Consider the following 18,316-nt stretch of genomic DNA (forward strand, 5'->3'; position numbering starts at 1 on the left):
CTTTGTGTATGCATGTGTTTGTGTGTGTATGCATGTGTGTGTGTGTGTGTGTGTGCCTTTGTGTATGCATGTGTGTGTGTGCCTTTGTGTGTGCCTTTGTGTATGCATGTGTGTGTGTGCCTTTGTGTGTGTGTGTGTGTGTGTGTGTGTGCCTTTGTGTGTGTGTGTATGCATGTGTATGTTTATGCATGTGTGTGTGTGTGTATGCATGTGTATGTGTATGCATGTGTGTGTGTGTGTATGCATGTGTATGTGTATGCATATGTGTATGTGTATGCGTGTGTGTGTATGTGTATGCATGTGTGTGTGCATGTGTGTGTGCATTGTGTGTGTGTATGTGTATGCATGTGTGTGTGCCTTTGTGTGTGTGTGTGTGTGTGTGTATGCGTGTGTGCGTGCGCGTGTGTGCGTGCGTGGATATATTTATCAAAGTTGCACAATGTTAATAAATAATTTATTCTCACAACATGTCTTTTTTTTTAATTTTTAAAATATTATATAATACACACACACACACACACACACACACACACATACACATACACATACACATACACATACACACACACACACACACACACACACTGACAGCTACCAAGTGACACACACACAGTGATACCCGCCTCCCAAACGCTTGCTGTCTCCTCTGTAAGGACAGCAAAAAGCTCCTGGTAGAGCGAGCGGCAGCAAGCGAGAGCGAGCAAGCGCCAAACATGGCCAAGGCCTAATCCCTGTGTCTCTTTGTGACATTGGGCAATTCATTTTATCAATCTGTGCCTCGTGCTTTTCAGGACAGGGACTGCAAAATTCTATATACAGCACTGAGTACAAGGACAGTACTATATAAAAAAAAATCATTGTATATCCTGCCACAATGGTTATACATTCATTTGATCATATTATTTATGCTAAAAAAAATACCACAGAATAAAAAAAATGAAATGCAAAATGAAATGTAAACAGATTATATATATTTCTGCAGATGCATACACATGGCTGCAGGATCAGTAGGATACATTTACACAAGCTTCATGATATTTTGTTTATGTGCTGTGGTCTTGGGTATTAATTTCTGAGAAGCGTATCACTATACATTCTTTCTTGCACTGACATTAAGGGCATAATATGGCACTCGTTTTTAAAAAAGCAACAAAAATAAATCTAATTGACAAACTTTACATTAATGTCAGATTTAACTACATTTTCAACAGCATAAATGTATTATCCTTTGTGAAAGGAAGTTTAAATTCCACTGGATAATACAGGAACATTTTACATGGGTGTCGGAAGTAAGAACTAAGGGCAATTGTTAATGCAAATGAGAGTTGGGTTTTGTATAATTATCAATATATGTTCTCCATGTATCACTCTGCAAAACTATAAAATTATTTATTTGTCCATATATTTTACTAACTATTTAAAGTTGTTAATCTTCTGGATAAGTAATTTATAAATACCTAACTGGCCACCTGTGCCACCTAGTGGATAGCTCAGGAAACACAATTTTGTCTCGGAAAGGAATTAGAAGTAAAGTATTCTTAATAATGGCCTATTCTCTTGGATTTTAATAACACAGGTGGCTAAGGACCGTCCTGTAATTTGTCATATGTATCCATTACATGCTCATTCATATAATTATACAAAATGATGTTGATTACCAAGTATAATTAATAAGTGGTTTTGGAGAAAACAGCAACCATCGGTTATATCAGTTTTCTATCAAATACATTTACTAAAGACCCAGCCCCACAGCATTCACGCACATATAATATGCTAATAGAATACCTGTGTCTTCATTATTGTACATATTCTGCCTTTTCTCTATAAACTATAATTTGCACACTAACTGATAGAATAGATTCCTTTATCAGCGCTCTGTTGAACCCTCTGCTATCATGGTAGCATGCAAACACAGTCCATTGTATTGGAGGAACTTGTAGTAGTGAATGGAATAACTGCGTTCAGACAGTCACTAACCATGGAATAATCATATTGTAACTGAAAATCTATGGCAGTTTACCACATTTTTGGTACATGGAGCATTTCAACATGCTATGCAAGCATTTCAGTAATAAACTCTATACATTCTTGCATTACAAGTTGCTTCTCAGAAATACATTATTTCCATGGCGTAGCGCCTCAGAATGCAAAGCCCCAAATACATAAGCAATAGTCCATTGTTCTCTGACGGAGAACTAAAAAAGTATTTGTTATAATTTCAGAAACAAAAATATACCATTTAGAGAGATTTTAAAGCAAATCGAAATGAAGCCGGAGTGTGGAGGATTACCCATGATTTCATTCCTCATTCTCCCAATGCAGAGAGCCACTCGCCTCCCTCTGCTTATGGATGTAAGTACTTGTGTGACTACGTATTGCACACCATAAACACAACTTGCACACTTTAAACGATGTTTGGTACAGTTTATTCTCTGAAAACTACCTTTTTTATTCAGATACTGTACTTCGTACCTATTCATCAAATTTAAATGAGTATTTCGCTAGCTATGGGGTTTTTAACCTGTAGTACGGGTACCAATGGGGGGTACACAAGGCCCTATGAACTACTACGCTCCATTCTCATATGAACTCTATTTAATATGCTGTGAAGCTGTGTTTCCCCAGTGCTAGAGAGAATGTGGGTCCCCTTAATTTCCATGGAGCTGAACTCTTCCCCAACCCACCAAAGATGTCTTCATTGCATTTTTACAATTAAATTGCAACAAATAATAATAATGGAAAATACTAATTTAAATATAGGCATGGATAATTTAACAATGTTGTTCCGGGAAGATCAGTTATTTTCTTATAGCACAAATGAAATTTGCAATGAATGCTTAGATCTGTATCTTTTAACCAGGGTTCCTAAGAACCTCTGGGTTCCCCGAGCATCCCTAAAGGGTTTCCTGCAATATTCTGGTCATTTTGAAAACTGTATCAAATACAGAAGAATTTACAATGCATCTGATCACAGAGTTGCTATTAGAGATGGTTGGGGGTTCCTCAGAATTTCACTTAGGGTTCCTTAACCAAAAAAAGGTTGAAAACCACTGGCCTAGATGGTCGGAAAATGATGTCCAATGCATATCCCTGTAAAAGTATGCAAGTAAATTTACATTTAAATTATATTGTGTGTGCATGTGTTATCATTTTTTTTTAGATTAATAAACTATTGCTAGAACTTGATTTCATGTTTTTTTTCTCTCTAGACTATCTGTCAAAAAATAGATTCATCTACTCCGGAGTATGAAGCAAATACACGAGCTCTGAAAGCCATCAGTAAGGTTAGAAGTACTCCATCTCAATATCCAAAACTACCTGATTAGACTGTTTGACATAAAGATGTTCTGATGACTTAACACTCAGTGCCCTCCCATCCATAATATTTGATCTGAATGTGATATGAAAGGGTGGCCAATTAAAAGTACTACCCTGGTTTCCCCAAACTCTACTTGCCTAAAACCAGTTTTTGTTTTATGGGTGGCTTTTGTATCAAGAAGACTAATGTTGCTATTCCCTCCTGTAGTATCCCCTGATTATCTTATACTTCCTGATTATTGGTTATTGCTTGCAAGCAAAAGCAATTACATGTTTAGACTGGAATTCTAGCTTCATTTGATTCTCTTCTACCATGAAGTTTATAGCAGCTGGTTTTTTTTTAGAGTAACTTTTTCCCATTTAGGTTCAAGTTCGTTTTTAGAAGGGACCTCCAGAAATGTTAAAAATGCCCATTCAAAAATAAGTGAACCATTTTTGTGCCTTTTAACATGCGGGAGAGATTATTCGCAGCACATGACGCCATTACTATTGTTATTGCAGATGGTTGTTTGTAATTTGTGTGTTACAATGTAGCATGTGCTTAGTGGCCTTTAACTATTTTCCCGGTATATTTTTAAGCCCATTAGCAGAAGTATAAATGCCGGATATTGAGGAGGAGAAGGGAGAAACCTGTAGCCTAAAGCTGTATGGTTTATGCTGACCTGCAGAGAAGTAAAAAAAAAAAAACAGGTCTATTGGCCTGTAGCGCTGATTTCTATTAATCTGTGAAAGCGTTTCGGAGAACAACAATTACAGCAGGTTCAAAGACCTCAGAATCTAAGGCTGCGGTCGTGATATTTTTACTGTCGTGCGAGAGACCAGAGAGGCAGAAATCATTTCATATGTACAGGTACAATATGAATACACAATAAATAACAAAATACAGTGATAAAATCCTTCCATAAAATCCCTGATAAGGGTAAACACGGTGTAATTTTTTTGATAAGTAATACAGGTTTTCAATGAATCTCCTAATATATGCATTTCCATAAAACGGTAAATGGGTTAAGAATAGGCCACAACATATAATAAGTGTGTGTGTGTGTGTGTGTACACATACACACACCCCAGTGTGCACTTTATAACACGCCAGCCATACAGCATGTTAACTCGCTGGATTACGATAAATTATTCTTTGATAGTATATCTATGTGCTTTTTGGGTTATGTAAAATTAACTAATTGCTTGACTTTTTCTGTTGACAGGTGGTAAAGGAATGCAATGACGGGGCTCGAAAAATGGAAAGGACAGAACAGATGTACAACCTGCATACACAACTGGAGTTTGGAAAAATTAAGGTAGGAAAATACCATGTAACCAAACTTCTCATTGGCACAAAAGGGTCAAATAAATCCAGTGTAATTCGATACATTGACACGAAGTCCATATGGAGTTTGCTGGATATGGATCTTACCACACACATTGTCATTATGTAGCGTATGCAAATAGGGTAAATGACTGCACACCAAAAATCTAAAGAAATATAAACAAAGGTATTTTTCTTGTGCTTAAACATACAGGATAGATCTGCCACAATATCTTCCCATATATGGCCAAATGAAAAGAATATGTATGAAGCACACAGACGCAATCAATTACTGTTCAAGCAAAATTTACTCAAGTCATATTAATACAAAAAAGAGCAGGACAATAACATTTCAGGACAACAACCTCTTTTGTCAGATATCCCCCAGAGTAGCTATTGTACTATGACTTGAGTACATTTCACTCGACAGTAGCAGTAATTGCTTGTTTTTGTCTGTGTACTTCATGCATCCTTTTGCATTTTGTACTGTGTTACTATACGCACTGCTGACCACTGCTGACTGAAAAATGACTGTGACCACCGTGTTTTTATTGTACTACCTGTGTACAAAGTGGAATAATGCAGGTACCCTATCATACACTCTTATCACTATTTACTAACACTTTACTTGCATGGACACGGTGAGATACTAATTTGGCCTAAATCCCACAAAGATTGCTCCAATCTTGATATGTAGACTTCCACTTACAGCGAGTGAGAGTACAGTCTCTTCGCAGTGGGCCACAGTAGTTGTTCTCTCACATCTTAAAAAAACTGGAAGGACTGCAGGGGAAGGTTACAGGTCAAGTCCGGAATCAATTAGATCCTGATCAGGAAACATGATTAAAGCAATGTGTATATTTTTTATAAATATTAACCTTATATTTATTATACTTGAGTGTAGATATTGTAATCGCCAGAAGGAGCTAGGGGAAACCATATAAATGGACTCTCAATCCGTAATTTATTAGTTATTTGCAATTTGTGCGGAGCCCTATAATTGAATAGGGTTAGAGAAGAAGGCCCCTATTTTAGCCCTCGTAATGAATGTAATGATGTGGTATATTAAAAGAACAAACTTTATTAGTATTATAACAATAAAATAATGATGGACTAACTGGACAAAAAAACACCTTATAAATTATTCATCTCAGCACAACTCCGCAGTGGTATTGCGGACTTATTGAGAGGTGTATTTAAATGGAAAAGATTATAATCCTCCTTAAGTCCAAATAGGGAGTACATGCCATAGCACCTTTTTTATTCAAAAAGCGAAAATCGCCACTTATTGAGAACGCAGTGTATCCAAAATCCATATGGGGGTTAGAAACATGGTAGCTCATGGCATTGTACTTAATACCACTCCTGTTACACAAGGAGCTCTTTTAAATGCCAATGTTGTTACACCCTAACAATACTAACATTACATTTTCAGCTATTGGCGAACATCGCTTTTTGTAAATTTTGAGTTGCAGTATCTAGTCTAAATTTGGATTTTAGATATACTACACTCAGTAAGTGGCGATTTTCTCTTTTTGAATAAAAAAAGGTGCTATCGTATGTAGTCCCTATTTGGACATAAGGAGGATTATATTCTTTTCCATTTAAATACACCTCTGAAAAAGTCCGCTACACCACTGCGGAGTAGTGCTGAGATGTATACTGTAATTTATAAGGTGTTTTTTGTCCAGTTAGTCCTTCATTATTTTATTGTTATAATACTAATACAGTTTGTTCTTTTAATATGCCACATGATTACATTCATTGGGAGAGCTAAAATAGGGGCCTTCTTCTCTAACCCTATTCGCTTATAGGGCTCTTTGTCTATATGTTATTAGCCCCAGCACCCTAATTTCTACTTGACAGTGTTCCTCCCCTCCCTTTCCCTATTTTGTGTCATTATTTGCAATTTGCCTTGAAAAATGTGACTGCCTTGAGGCCCAGGTTGTCTTTATACAAATTGGACTAATATTGAGGGAACCCCGCTACAGCTTAGTACATCTGAATGTGTAGGTAGGGTGAGGTGCTGTGGGTGATAAGATAGGTAGAGCAGCAAAGGAGCAAGAACCCAACTAAAGCACTCACTACCCTGAATGCAGTATGAGGATAATTAAAATATATATTTTTAATGTTCATCAAATTAAAATAATGGGGTTTAAAATCCAAGGAAGGACACACACATATAATCCTATGTTGAGTGCGTGTGGCACTCCGGATTATAAAATGATATGAACAATTGAGGGAGATTAAATCAAGTGTTCATTGGGGGAGCTGGTATGCAGTATTCCCTACAAGGGTGTTCTTAGGTATATCAGGGATGAGGAGGTGGTGTAGAAACCTGCTTATATAGAGCGGGTGTAGCCCGTGGAAAAAAGGGCTAAATTGCACTTATTGCTGGCAGTAGATGGAACAGCTTACAGATACCAAAAACGGTGTGGCTGATTGTGTATGCCTGTGCACATATTTATGAATGTGCTCAACCGTCAGGTACTGTGCTTAAACATTAACTTGTGAAGCAATGGGATATATAAACACGAAATATACCCATATGAATTGTGCAATCACTAAGGTACTACTGCTCTGGTGCTGCGGTGTGGCAATAAGTATACCTAATGTTCATATAATAAATGAACTCAACCGTGCATACCAGATCAGATAACAAACAGCCACTATCCTCACCACCTGTCTACCGAGTGAGCTCCGAAACTCTAGCCCAGTCTGAGAGGGTGTGCAGGCGCTATGTCTGGCAGCTGCTCGCACTGCGAGATAGAAGGATGCCACGTCAGTGCTGACCATGCGCGTGCACGTGAGAGATGCCGACACACGCGTTTCGCGTGAGAAATGCTTTCTCAAGGCTTGAATGAGAGGGGGAGGTCCCATAGGTTCAATCTGAATATTTATATGCTAAAATGTGTTTCTATTGGTTACTCATCTCACCCTTGTTGCCAGCCCATATGGTGCTCATGTAATACATCTATTGAGCATCCTAAGTTATAGTAATTGTCATGAGTGGGTACAGGACATATAGTAATAGCACAATAATGAAATGCAGCAGCATATAAATCTTGATATTGTACTACTGCACATGAATATTCAAGCTGTGTGAGTAATCCACAGAGCTTAAAAAGGACAAAGTGCTGCAATTAGGGGTCTTTAATATACTCTTCGACCCCTAAAGTAGAAGTGTTACTAACACTCCAATAATGATTATGAGTGAGTTAATAATTTTATTCATAATCTGATGAACATAATGGTCCACTGTGAAAAGGGATCACAGTAATCGGACTAAGGGTTGATAATATGATATGTATGTATACAAAATAATTTATAATGTCAGGATTTGACCAACCCCTACAGTCAGTGTGGCAGCAGGTTATGCTGTAATTGAACATGTTCACAAACCTGACAGAACTCAAGTAAGGACTCTGAAAATTTACAATGGTATATAGGGAAACAGGAGAGTGGTAAAAGGTGGATTTCCCAAGCCACCCCATGAAATGTGTGTGTACCGATATAATCCTACACCACATTATCAACTGTCTCAAATGAATGGAATAAACAGGAATCCTTCATTTAGACCCTTGGGTGACAATGTTTGGAGTGTATATATCCACTTAGCCTCTTTCTGCAATAAAGCAGCGTCCCAGTCCCCATGCCTTTGGTCCATGGAGAACTGATCTATTCCAATGAACTTAATTGTAGTAAGATCACCTTGGTGAACATTGTTAATGTGTCTTGCTAGAGGTTTCTCGGTCTTATTGCGTATGGTGCCAATATATTCAAGCACCCTTTGTTTGAGGGGGCGTCTAGTCTTACCTACATAGATCTTCCCACATTCGCATATTCCTTGATATATTATGTCCGAACTTTGGCAATTTATAAATTTGCGAATATTGTAGGTTCTCGTGCCATTCCAGTTAGAGAATTCCTTGGTGATACGCATGTGCTTACATGCCTTGCACCAGCCACATTTAAATGACCCCTGTGGTTTTGAGGGGAGCCAGGTCCTAGGTGCATCTTCACTGAAATGGCTATGAACTAAGACATCTCTCAGATTTTTCGCTCTCCTACTGACCATAGATGGATGGTCATATAGAAATTCACTGATATGAGTGTCGGCCTTCAGTATATGCCAGTGTTTTTGAATGATATCTCTGGCACGCTGCCACTGTGTGTTATAGGTACCGACAAATCGTACCACTTTATCACTTGGCATTTGTATGCAATCTTGTAACAGAGATCTACGCGGTGTATATTTGGCCCTTTTATAGGCCAATTTCACTGTTAGTCTACTGTAGCCACGTTCATAAAACCTTTTGGCCATTTGTTCCGCTTGAATATCAAATTCAATATTGCTGCTACAGTTTCTTTTCAATCTAAGAAACTGACCAATCGGAATCCCTCTGATCAGTGACCTTGGGTGGTGGCTACTCGCAGTGAGTAGGCTGTTTGTAGCCGTTGTTTTTCTGTAGATAGCGGTTTCAATAGCATTATCAATACCCATGAGATACGCACATCCAGGAACACTATGGTGTTGAGATTGTGTTCCAGGGTAAGACACAGACTTAAAGAGTTTGTTGGGATTCTTAATACCAACGAACTAAATCTATCTATGGAGCCATTCCACAACATCATCACATCATCGATGTAGCGTACCCAGAGGTCAATGTGTGATGTGTATGGCTCCATATCATCTGTGAAAACCAGCTCAGATTCCCACCACCCAAGGTATAAATTGGCATAGGAAGGGGCACACTTTGTACCCATGGCTATGCCTTGAGTCTGATGGTAATACCTATTTGCAAACAGAAAATAGTTCAGAGTAAGTACAAATTCAATACGCTCAGCCATGAATACATTGTGTGCTTTGTAAAGTGTGCCCCTTGTATTGAGGAAATGCATGACTGCTTTAATACCAGCACCATGTTTGATGCTGGTATAAAGTCCCTCCACATCCATAGTGACCAGAAGTGTGTCTTCTCTGATCACAATGCCGTCAAGTCGCCTCAAGACATCCTTAGTGTCTCTAAGGTAAGGCGGTAGGGACTGAACAAATGGTCTCAAAATGCAGTCAATATAAGCACTGTTTTTCTCAGTTAAATTCCCAATACCTGATACGATAGGTCTTCCAGGTGGCGGTCTCCTATTTTTATGTAATTTGGGGAGACTATAGAAGGTGGCTGTTTCTGGGGACTTGACTAACATACAGTCAAACTCCTTCTGACTAATCACCTTCGTTGTTAATCCCTTCTGCAGGATGCTGATCAGATCTTTCTGATACTGTGTAGTGGGATCAGCCTCAAGAATTTCATAGCAGGTTTTGTCTGAAAGGAGCCTCAGATTTTCCTTTTTATAGTCCCTAGTGTCTAGTATAACTAGGTTCCCACCTTTGTCGGCCGGTTTTATAGTTATCCCTTTGTGGTCTGTAAGTTCTTTGAGTGCTTTCCTCTCTTGTGTTGTCAAATTGTCATGTTTGTGGTAACGAGTGAGTTTCTCCAGATCTTGCGTAACTAGGTCGACAAAAACATCTATATTTGCATAGCAGTCACCGAAAGGGAGAAATCTAGAATTCACTTTCAAGTCAGTGAAGGGGCCTTCACCTACTGTCCTCTCTGAGTCCTCCTCAAGTGCTAGTAAACTATTACAGGCTTCCTTGATTTAATCTCTTTCAATTGTTCATATCATTTTATAATCCGGAGTGCCACACGCACTCAACATATGATTATATGTGTGTGTCCTTCCTTGGATTTTAAACCCCATTATTTTAATTTGATGAACATTAAAAATATATATTTTAATTATCCTCATACTGCATTCAGGGTAGTGAGTGCTTTAGTTGGGTTCTTGCTCCTTTGCTGCTCAACCAACTTTATACAAATTGGACAGCAGTTAGTGAAATGCAACTTTAAAGTTGCTAGGAGAACTTCTGGCAACGTCACCACTTCAGAACCACCACTCCGAACCCGTGAAGCAAATTTGCCCTTTGGTACTGTAGCTGAAACTAGACATAATGGTCATGATGATTTATCCTACAGAAGACAATATGGGTGGTCTGCCTCACAATATATAAGACAAAACAAACAAACTAACCATGTTGCATTTTTAATGACCGAGACTTGATGCATATGAGGGAGATTTGGCAGGCCTAGACTAAACTTTTGTAGAGAAGCATTATTCTACTATATTTTTTGGAACTGTGTAGTAAACTCTCTCTTTCTTCTTTGTGCTTAGGCCTTCCCACTAATTTCAGCTTCCCGTTGGCTGTTGAAGAGAGGTGAACTTACGCTTGTGGAAGAATCTGGAATTTTCCGTAAAGGCTTTGGAAGGCCTTCCTGCTATCTCTTTCTGTTCAACGATGTCCTTATTATAACCAAAAAGAAAAGGTGATTAAAATAAAAATTGATTATGGTTGTCAGTTTTATACTATTGATTTAGTAAATATTGTATGTTTATGGTCTGTATTATATAGGCGTCACAAAACTTTTAAAGCGCAAGAACTCTCCGCAATTATAGAAAAAAAAAGAAAGAAATATACATAGACAAATGTGCAAAATTCAAATGTGGTGATTGAAGAAATCTTTGAGTGCCCGCTCACATGGTAGTGAAATAAATCAGGCGTTTTCAGATTCAATCTGGTGTAGGTCTAGGTGGACTTAGTATCACTGGAACTCAATGAATCATTGAGGCGTGTGGCGACACCTGGTGTGCGCGGGCCGGCAGACGCTGTGCGCATGTGTGGGCGGCTGAACAAACTCAAGCTCCGTGCTGCTTCTCTGTGCTCTCTGCTTATTGCGGGGGCGGGGCCTTGCTACTTCTCTGTGCTCTCTGTTTGGGGCGAGGCCTTGCTGCTTCTCTGTGCGCTCTGCTTGTTGCAGGAGTGGGGCCTTGCTGTGGGGGCGGGGTCTTCACAGCACACAGACAGCCCCTCCTCCTCCTGTCTGTTTCCCCGCCCCAGTTTGCAGCAGCACACGGGGGACCGCAGCAAGCTTAGTACTTTCCCCCCCCCCCCCCCCCCCAGGTGACAGTGTGTGACTGTTATGATTGTGTGTGTGTTGTGATTTTGTGTGTCTGTGTTGGTTGTGATTGTGTGTGTTGTCTGTGTGTGTTGGTTGTGATTTGAGTGTGTGTGTGTGTGTGTGTGTGTGTGTGTGTGTGTGTGTGTGTGTGTGTGTGTGTGTGTGTGTGTGTGTGTGATTCAGTGTGTGTGTTGTGATTGAGTATGTGTGCTGTGTCTATGTTGTGATTGTGTGTGTGTTGTTATTTAATGCAGCGGTGAGCAAACTGGGGGGTTGAGGGGGCGCAAGATTATTTAGGGAGGTCACAGGCGGCGAAACCTGGTGTGTGCGGGCCGGCAGACGCTGTGCACAGGAGGGCGAAAAAGCTGTTGCGCGGGCGGGCAGCCGAACAAGCTGGGTGCGGGCGGCCGAAGAGGATAGTGCAGGTGGCGGCCACATGATGGTGTGTGTGTGCACGCACATGGGCTTCAGAGGTACGGGGGAGGAGCACGCCCCAGCGCTGTGATGTCAAATGCCCCTCCTTCCGGTGTCTGCCCTGCAATAGCGCTGTGGTCCTGCTCTCCTCCGCTGGCAACCTGCTTCGCTGCGAACCTCTGCAAGTGAAAGGGTAGGCTGCCATTATATCAATCATACTATGAATGTACAGAAATAATTTAAAAAAAGTGAAAACACAACATTGAAAACAAATAAATAATACACAATACTGTAGGTAGGAGTTTGGATGACACTGGGGACAGCAAGTCAAAGAGCAGGGAGAATAAAAAGGCAAATAGGAGAAGGAAAAAAGGGAGGGTAAGGGAAAGAAAGAGGGGGTGGGGGAGAGAGGGAAGGGAGGTAGCAAAGAGGTGGATGAATGCCCCCCCAAAATGATTGCCTTTGTGCACGTACGCTCTCCCAAGCTTGGCTCTTGGGGAGACACACAAAATTGACTTTGAAGCGTGCTCAGCAGCAGTCAATGCGCGCACACACACAGCCACACACACATTACTCACAGAAATAGCCCCGATCCACGCCCCCCCCACTCGTGCTTTCAAAATTATGCAGGACAGCCTGCGCTCATACTTGGAGAGTTGATGTCACCACTTTCAAGTATGAGCGCTCTCAGCCGCAGCCTTATTTTGCAAACGCGAGCTGTTGAAATATGTAAGTATTTAGACATTTGTATTTACATTGTATACCGTTTAATAAAGTTTGTTTTTTTTCATGTGATTTTGATTACATTAGGCAGGGGGGGCCCGAGGAATTTCATAGATGAAAAGGGTGGCTCGGCATAAAGTTTGCTTGCCCCTGCCCTAAGATAAGCTGCATCTCTCCTGCATGGTGATACCATTTGTATTTATTTATTAACTGTCACAGTTTTCATATATATTTGGGTGGTTTGCGCTTTTTTTTTTGTTGTTGCACAGCTCTGTATTATATACTGTAGCAAAGAGAATTTCTAGACCTCAACCCGACACAGTAGTAACTCAGAACTCAATGTTGAAAATATAGTATCCCACCTGTACTCTGTCATTGAGTATGCTCTTCTTTTCTAATCTCTAGTGATGAAAGCTATGTGGTAATGGATTACGTCAAGATGGATCATTTGGCCGTTGACAAAATTGAAAGCGGAGATCCCCAGATATCCCCTTCTGCAAAGCCAGGGACAAGTGGCAACCGGAGTCCTAATGGGCCGTTCTTGTTCCAAGTGACTATGAGGAAGAACAGTGAAGGCCGACTAGAGCAGGTTACAGTGGCAGCTGACAGTCTGTAAGTAGCTCTTCTATAGCATCTGTCATCAATCTCTGTTTTGATTTGTAAACATTTTAAAACTCAGCTGGAACAGATCTTAAAATGTATAATTGTTTATTTAATGGCGAAAGTGTTTTCTGTTTGAGCTGTGGAGATCTCCAGGCATATTGTATGTTTCTAGTATTGGCATGCACAAGAAAACAATGATGGAAGGTTTAAAGTCAATAAATGGAATATTTGTAATTAATTACTTATCTGTCACTGTCTGCAGCAGTGACAGAGCACGATGGATCACAGCACTCGAGCACAAAGAAGAAATCAAAGGGAACAGTAAAGCTAAGAGAGGAGGTAAAAAACTAAATTCTTTCTGTTAAAAATTGTTGAGCCAATTGTGATGAATTTTAAATACGTGTGGGTAATAAAAAAAGCCTGTGTAACTGTAGTATGTACTATAAAAAAATAAATTAAAAAAAACGGCTTATTCTGTAAGGAGTGATATGCGCAGATGACGACGTGTTATCTCATGAAATGTCACATTGACGTCATGTGTAGCCCTTAAAGAATAAGCTATAGTGTGGTGATTTTCACAAACTTTTATGCCTTTTTCAGATTCAGTTTGTACAAACCGGGACTGTTTTGGGCATACATTTTGGTAGATAAAAAAAAATATATATATAATATATATATATATTATTATTTTATTTTTTGCCTTTTTAAAAGCATTTAATGAAATTTAGGGAAATGGAAAATACAATTGACCAACTTTCCTACATACTATATAATGTTTGTTTTATGTTTTGCTTTGTAAGGCTATATTATGGCAATGAATGTGTTGGTTAGGGGCCAGCATACTCGAGTGCTGGTCTAACACCAAAGGAATTGTGTGTTATAAAACGGTTCTTACACAAAGCGAATGGCCTCAAAATACTTTAAAAAAAACAAAAAAAAACACAATTAATGTTCCAGCACTCACTGACTCTAAGAAAACCGTTAGCGTCAGTGAGTGCTGGAACATTAGTTGCGTTTAGTTATTGATTCAGGGGGAATTTTGGGTCCTCCTTGTTCCTGCTGAACCCTGTACAGTCATTTATTTTCCTTTGTTTTGAGTGCTGTCTATCACTTTGTCGTTCTATAGCCTCAAAATACTTTGTCAGTACTTCTCTGAAATTAAAAACAAAAGGAGTTTAGAATGCAATAAGCATGTGATCAGGATGTAAAACTGTTCAATAGAGCAGGTTTACACAATAATATCATGTGGTTTGAGTTATTGCTCATACAGTATTTCTTGTGTTTTTAAGCTGTGGTCATCGGAGCATGTACTTTGCACCTCCTAATCTATTCTATCAGTGATTCCCAACTTTTTGTTGTTTGGAGGAACCCTTGAAGTTTTTTGAAAAATTTCGGGGAACCCCTATCTGTCTGACACATATTAGGTTAATTTCACACCTCACGAGCCCCCTCTATTTTTCACCCTCTACCCATGTATTTCTCTCACATCCGTCTCACTCACTTCCCCCCCTCCCGCCTCGCATGTATTTATCTCCCCTGCGTCTCACTCTTACTCCCTCTTTTCCTCACTCACTCCCCCCCTCTCTCCTCTCACTCGGCCCTACCTTCAGTCAATGACCCCACTCTCACTCAATCCCCCCACAAAATACATACCAAAAAACCCCACCCCCTAAATACATGTAACCCCACCCGCAATACATAATAAAAATACCCACCCCCGCCAATACATATTAAAAATGCCCCCGCTGCCCCAATACATTTTAAAAAGGCCCCCACTGCTACAATACTTTTTAAAAAGCCCCCCACCACCCCAATACTTTTAAAAAAGATGCCCACCGCCCCAATACATTTTAAAAAGGCCCCAATACATTGAAAAAAGACCCTCGCAGCTTCAATACATTTTAAAAACACCCCCAGCACCCCAATACATTTTTAAAAGACCCCCCACCAGCCCAATACATATTTTAAAAAATTGGGCCGCACGGGTAAGATCATCATCAAATCTCCCCCAGCACTCCTCATCATCATAATCCTCCTCATATACCCACCCCCTTGCATGTCACAACACTCTCCCCCTGCATGTCACAACACTCTCCCCCTGCATGTCACAACACGCTCCCCCGCATGTCGCAACACTCTCCCCCTGCATGTTGCAACACTCTCCCCCTGCATGTCACATTAATCCCCCCCTTGCATGTCACATCACTTTCCCCCCTTGCATGTCAAATCAATCCCCCCTGTATTTACCCATTCAGTATGAGCAATGTATGGCAGCTAAGGTTGTGAGCGCCCCACCTGCCGGAGCAGCAGCCGCCGCCACCACCAGGGATCATCTTCTCACCTCAGGCGGCAGCAGCGTGCAGAAGGCGGCGGAAGCAGCAGGCAAAAAGCGGGCAGGAGGCTTGAGGCGGGAAGACTGCACACGCTCTATAGCAACAGGCACCAGAAGTGCCGGACTGCTAGAGCGTGCTCCTAGGGAGGGGGAGGAGGGAGAGCCAGGAAAGCCGTTGCCAGGTCGCAGTGAGTGCAGGTGGCTCGGCGTGACCTCTGGGACTGCTCCACGAAACCCTGTTTGAGAAACACTGTTCTATATTGACAATCAACAATTGCAAGTTGATAAGTAACATAAATAAATAAGATACATAAGTAACAATTTTTATATAAAAGTAATAAAATAATCATCGGAAACAAGAGTGGGGAAGTAACCTGATTTAGGCTTGTACATCTTTAACAGTGAAGGAAATTGAGAAGGCTTTAACCAGTTCAAGCTGGCAGGATAACGTAACACACAGTGTATCAGCGATATCATATTCCGCTTCCTTATTTTTCAGGATTGCGTCAGGTGGAAATAATTAAAGCCTACTTTTCCAAGCAGCCCGATGAAGTTTCTCTCCAACAGGCTGACGTGGTTTTGGTCCTACAAGAAGAAGATGGTAATCTATATATATATTTGTAAATATTCATCTTTGACTTCTTTCTAAAAGGGGAAAACCAAAACATAATCTCTGAGGAGGCTGTCACTGAAGGAATTAGTCCTTTATGTTCCTTACAAAGCCAGTGCTTCCTGAATATGTTCTATGAAGGTAATTCAGCACTTGTTATTAATAAGGAAGTTAGGTAACTTATAATCAATTTGGAATGCAGCCTCCAGAGTACCTTATTGTATTGCAAGTCAAGTATTACAAGTGGGAATAATAGGTATGGAAATTACATTTTACTAAAGACTATAGAATGTTTCAACGGTCCATTACCATACGGTGTGACGCGATCTACCAGTAATGGGTTTAATAAAGATCAAATGGTACTGTATGGATAACTTTTTCAGTAGAGAATACTGCTTAGTTTACATTCAATAAAGCATTTTGAATCTCGGCGCAGAAGGATCAGATATATTAACCTCATTTAAAAGAGCCATTACATTTGGTATGTGTGCTACTTGAAAAGAAAATTAAGTGGCATGACTGGAATTCCCAAGCTATCCGTGTGGGTGCGTTTATTTAGGAATGCGTTTGGAATTCCAATGCATATTCTGGAAGGATTTGTTTTACAAACAGGGTATTTTGCTAATATGTCACAACAAGTTTATAATGGCTCGAAAGTCTTAGGTTTTTTATGTTGCTTTTATGAAAAACAAACTGTGTTTTTCTTAGCTGAAGGATAGCACTAGCTTTGGTTGGAGCATATATCTGCTAAGGGTTTGAGTTTCAACTGTGGGAGACAAAAAAGGGGATCCTGGTTCAAGGATTGGTATGCAATGGGAGGTTCTTGGTTTTACAGTCGGTAAGGTTTTAAATACTGTAGATAGTCATAAGCATAACTATAAAATAAAAAACCCAGTGCATTGGAATTCATTATTATATTTTTCACCTAAGGGAGGTGAATTGGGTATAAATTAGTACAGTATTGTCATGTTTGGTATATTTGTGAAATTATTTAATTTAGTCATAACTCCCTACATTTCAGGCTCTGTTTTTTGATCTGTAAATTTTGCCTTAAACTGGAAGAACATTTGAGTTATTATGGTGTATCCAGTGATACAATCCGTATCACTGTTGCAATAGCACTGAACACGTGACATTTTTTGCAGCTGAAGCCTTTCTTGACTAATACTGACAACTTATTGTTACTATTTGTTAGGGTCTTGTAGTGTCACAAAGCAGTGAATGAAAAAATACATTTATGAATTGTTTATATCCCACATTTTTAGGGATCAAAGCTGTTAAAAAAAACAACAACAAAAAAACGTGAAAAGCGCAATATCTCGGTTTAACCCATTATACAAATTCATGTTGCCTATTTAAAAGCTGTTTTTAATTATGTTCTTTCACATTGATAATATAAATATATGTTGTGTTTTTATTTTATTTTTTTATTTTATCTTAGGTTGGTATCAGGGAGAAAGGTTACGTGATGGAGAAAGAGGTTGGTTTCCCCAGTCTAATGCCAAAGCAATCACAAACCAAGTCGCCGTTGAACGGAATGTTAAGCGAATGGAGAGAATGAGAATTGAAACGGATGTGTAGTCCAAATGTGGATTTGGGATGGATATCGCATTTAAAGATCTTGTCACTCCATACTGCAGACCTGTGAATGGGACTTGACAAATGGAAATGGGATTTTTTTTGGTCACAATTCTTGAATACATATTTCAAAATGTCCAGTGGCTTTCAGCCTATTTTCTTCTTAAATATTTTGTGATCTTTAAATCCATGTTGGAAATTAACCAGCAGTAGATGTGAGGTGGTCTATTAAATTTGGCGTCACCAACTCAAAGATCCGATTGATTTCCCCAGTGAGATATAACTCAAATATAATATTGTTTTTCATGTTTTTTTTTTTAAATGTTTTTGTGCGGTTTCTGAAAATACTTCTTCATGTTCCTTAACCATTTAATGACTCGGACTGAAATTTGTTTACCAGTTAGAACAGGGGTACG

General features: G+C 39.6%; 1 protein-coding gene across 4 annotated transcripts in view; it reads left to right on the plus strand.

Annotated features, from left to right (window-relative positions):
• ARHGEF16 (Rho guanine nucleotide exchange factor 16) overlaps positions 1-18,038 on the plus strand; it is a 104,511-nt gene extending 86,473 nt beyond the window's left edge. For all 4 annotated transcript variants that reach the window (XM_075604898.1, XM_075604899.1, XM_075604897.1 and 1 more), the window contains 8 exons: positions 2,223-2,352; positions 3,210-3,284; positions 4,524-4,616; positions 10,856-11,007; positions 13,183-13,389; positions 13,643-13,719; positions 16,212-16,313; positions 17,764-18,038. In XM_075604898.1, the coding sequence (XP_075461013.1) occupies positions 2,223-2,352; positions 3,210-3,284; positions 4,524-4,616; positions 10,856-11,007; positions 13,183-13,389; positions 13,643-13,719; positions 16,212-16,313; positions 17,764-17,903 (976 nt within the window). In that variant the 3' untranslated portion in view covers positions 17,904-18,038. The remainder of the gene's footprint in view (positions 1-2,222; positions 2,353-3,209; positions 3,285-4,523; positions 4,617-10,855; positions 11,008-13,182; positions 13,390-13,642; positions 13,720-16,211; positions 16,314-17,763) is intronic.
• Positions 18,039-18,316: the final 278 nt, after the last annotated feature.

The sequence above is a fragment of the Ascaphus truei genome, chromosome 6 (assembly GCF_040206685.1).
Source record: "Ascaphus truei isolate aAscTru1 chromosome 6, aAscTru1.hap1, whole genome shotgun sequence".
Lineage (NCBI taxonomy): Eukaryota > Metazoa > Chordata > Amphibia > Anura > Ascaphidae > Ascaphus > Ascaphus truei.